At 36.8% G+C, this 2,982-nt stretch overlaps 1 protein-coding gene across 2 annotated transcripts in view; it reads right to left on the reverse strand.

Moving 5' to 3' along the window:
* Positions 1-1,627: 1,627 nt before the first annotated feature.
* The window catches only part of SLF1 (SMC5-SMC6 complex localization factor 1), a 77,985-nt gene continuing 76,630 nt past the window's right edge, over positions 1,628-2,982 (reverse strand). For both annotated transcript variants that reach the window (XM_045285317.1, XM_045285316.1), the window contains one exon: positions 1,628-2,649. In XM_045285317.1, the coding sequence (XP_045141252.1) occupies positions 2,168-2,649 (482 nt within the window). In that variant the 3' untranslated portion in view covers positions 1,628-2,167. The remainder of the gene's footprint in view (positions 2,650-2,982) is intronic.

Genomic DNA, 2,982 nt, shown 5'->3' on the forward strand with positions numbered 1-2,982 from the left:
CTTGAAAACAGAAAACTTAAATTCTAGATTTCACAGGTTCATAGGTGAAGAGGAGTTTTTTTTCTTCAGGATGGAGTATGCCTCTTCTCAATCCAAATTCAATTTAATTGATTCAGAAGATAAGATTTTGGTGTGGAATTGATGTAAAACTTGGGTGATGAGATAGGGTGAATGTAGTTTGCACATGGCAAGGAGATACATTTTGGAGAGGGAAACAAAGGGTAGGATATTATAAATCCAATAATGTCTCCCAAAAATATGTGTCTAACCTCTATGCCTGTGGTTACAACCCCATTTGGGAAGGGGTTCTTTGCTGTGTTAATGAGGCAGGGTTAGAACATGGTGCATATTGATTCAGTCTATCTCTTTTGAAATTAAGATATAAAATAAAAATTTCAAGCTAGCAAGAGATGGGGTAAGATAGGTATCAAGACACTTAGAGATGCCTTAAGGAATCGGCAGGCAGAAGCTTCAGAGACAAGGAACTCCCTCCTGAGCAGACAGAGAGAGGCAGTCTACCACTAAAATTGGAGATTTGAATTTGGACTTTTAGCCTTCTAACCTGTGAGCAAACACATCTCTGTCTGTTAAAGTCATCCACTTGTGGATTTTCGGCTATAAGCAACACTGAAATAGCAAAGACACGTTGTGCTTTAGCTATTCAGAAACAAAACAAGGATTTGAAACTGAAGTCAAAAGCCTATACTTTTAAGTTTATATAATTTTACCAAGAAAACAACATCCCAAATACCTTTACAAGGCAAGGAAAGTGGTTACTCCTTAGAATAAGTATGTACTTAAACTCATCTACTGGGAAAGCACTTCCCACTCTGGGAAGGTATTTGCATGTCCCTTGGATACTCGCCACCTTCCCCATGTTTTCTCTGACACATGGACAGACTAAGTGCACAAAGATATTTGCATGATGTCAAATGTGAAGGCCAACTAGCGACAACTAATATTTCTGATAGTTTGTGTGAAACAAATTACCAACTTAAAAAGGAGAAAAAAGCTTTGATTTTTATCCAGCTGATATACTACTGTAATTGTTTTCAATTTAGATTATAAACCCAGTAATAAAAACTGAGCATTTGTATTTTGTTCAAAGATCTATTTCCAAGATAAAACTAAAGTGTGCTTTTTTAGCAGATTAATTGCTGCCAGATCATCACATTAGTTACATAAAAGCTAAATGGAAGTTTTAATGCTCCTTTTCTAGCTGGATCACAATGTAACTTATTCTCCCTAGTGAAGCAACTCCAATTTCAAAAGTGGTTATTATCCCCACACCCTCTTTTGGTTTTACAAAGAATTGCTATTAGGAAAAAAAGTGCAAATTAAAATGTACTGCTCAGTATGTTCATACTGCACATTAAAATTTTAGATAATTTCGAGTCTATGACTTAGTTGTCACTTATAATCTTAATATTTAATAAAACTTATTCAGCATAGAATGTTTTCACTTATAGAGTATTAGTTACATGGAGTAGTAGAACACTTTGTACCTACCCAAACTCACTGCCATGAGTCAATACTTTTGTACATGCGCTGCTTGAATAAAACAGGTGAAGGGATACACGGACAGACTCTTGTATATTCACTGCATTTAAAAACCAGACCACATGAATTATTATTGTAAATTTTAGAAACATTTATTTTAGGAACACACAAAACTAAAACGAGTATTTAGTCCAATAGCTGTAGACCAGAGAAATGGTAACTTCATGTTTAAAAGGTGCACATCTGCATGGATAGCCTTGGCATGATTCTATGACTTAGACCTTAGGAGAGAGGACACTGGCGTTTCTTTCTTTTTTGTGTGTGTGTGTGTGTGTGGGGGGGGTACTTAAATTTCTTTAAAAAAAGATTTACATGTATAATACAAATAAATATCACTTTAAAAACAGAGAAAATTAAACATTCACGAAAGCAGAACATCTTATACAAATCCATTGTTTACTTTGAATCAAATTTTACACACTGGAAAAAGTCAGAGGCCCCATGCTGCAGTTCTACCAACATTCTTTTAAGGGTTTTTCGAACTTCGCATGGTTTCCGAAACTGTCTATCAATACAAGAAAGTCATGCTTGTTAAGCTATTAAGTCCTTAATAAGTGACACATCAAGTTGAGCAGGTTTAGAAAGTGCACTCATTTCTGGGGCTTTTTCATGAACACTCTGTGACTGATCGACACATCATTTCCAATGTCACCAGTAAGGCCTCAGTGTGCACTCCAGGGCACACTTTCAAATTCTCAGGCAGTTCCTTAAGAACACTGGGGAGCTTCTGCAATGTCTTTATATTTCTACTATAAAGGTCCAATAACCAGTCAGTGTGAGCACTGGTGGTTTCCTTATAACTCTGACAGGCTACAAGCAGTTCGTTGAGACGAGTTAACCCTTTGAAAGCTAAGAAGAACTCTGAAGACAAATCAAAAATGGAACAAAAGTTTAGCAGCATTCTACTAAGCAAAAAGGAGCCAAACTCAAGTTGCTGGTGGTGAAAGTGTTTTTCTGTTTGGGCATGAAAGTTCTCCACGGTGTCTTCTATTTTTGTAACAGCAAAGAGCTCCTCCTTGATTTGAGGCGATGCCACATAATCCAAGGGTAACTCCCCCATTGCGTTTCTCTGCTGCAAAAGCACTGGGCCTGTGAAAAAGAAACGCAAAAGGTTAAGAGTGAAATTGCTTTATTTTGGCAGCATTAACAGCTGTTTCTCCCCCACACACTACCACCCGACAGCATCCAGGGTGCTGTTTGTAATCATATTATGTACTAATTCCCGTTGACACAATTAAGTGCCTACACATATTGACTGTCTGATAAAGGTGCATTAAAACAAAACATGATTCTAGCTCATTGCCTAATGGCGTTTGCCTAAAAGTACATGCTTTAGATCAATAAAGACTATATGTGATACAGGAGGGCTTCAGAAATGTGTGGGAAAACAGAATAAAAAGACAGTGTATTTTTATTTTTTTT

The sequence above is a fragment of the Echinops telfairi genome, unplaced genomic scaffold, assembly GCF_000313985.2.
Source record: "Echinops telfairi isolate 266 unplaced genomic scaffold, ASM31398v2 ScPeMD7_7469;HRSCAF=8507_1, whole genome shotgun sequence".
NCBI lineage: Eukaryota > Metazoa > Chordata > Mammalia > Afrosoricida > Tenrecidae > Echinops > Echinops telfairi.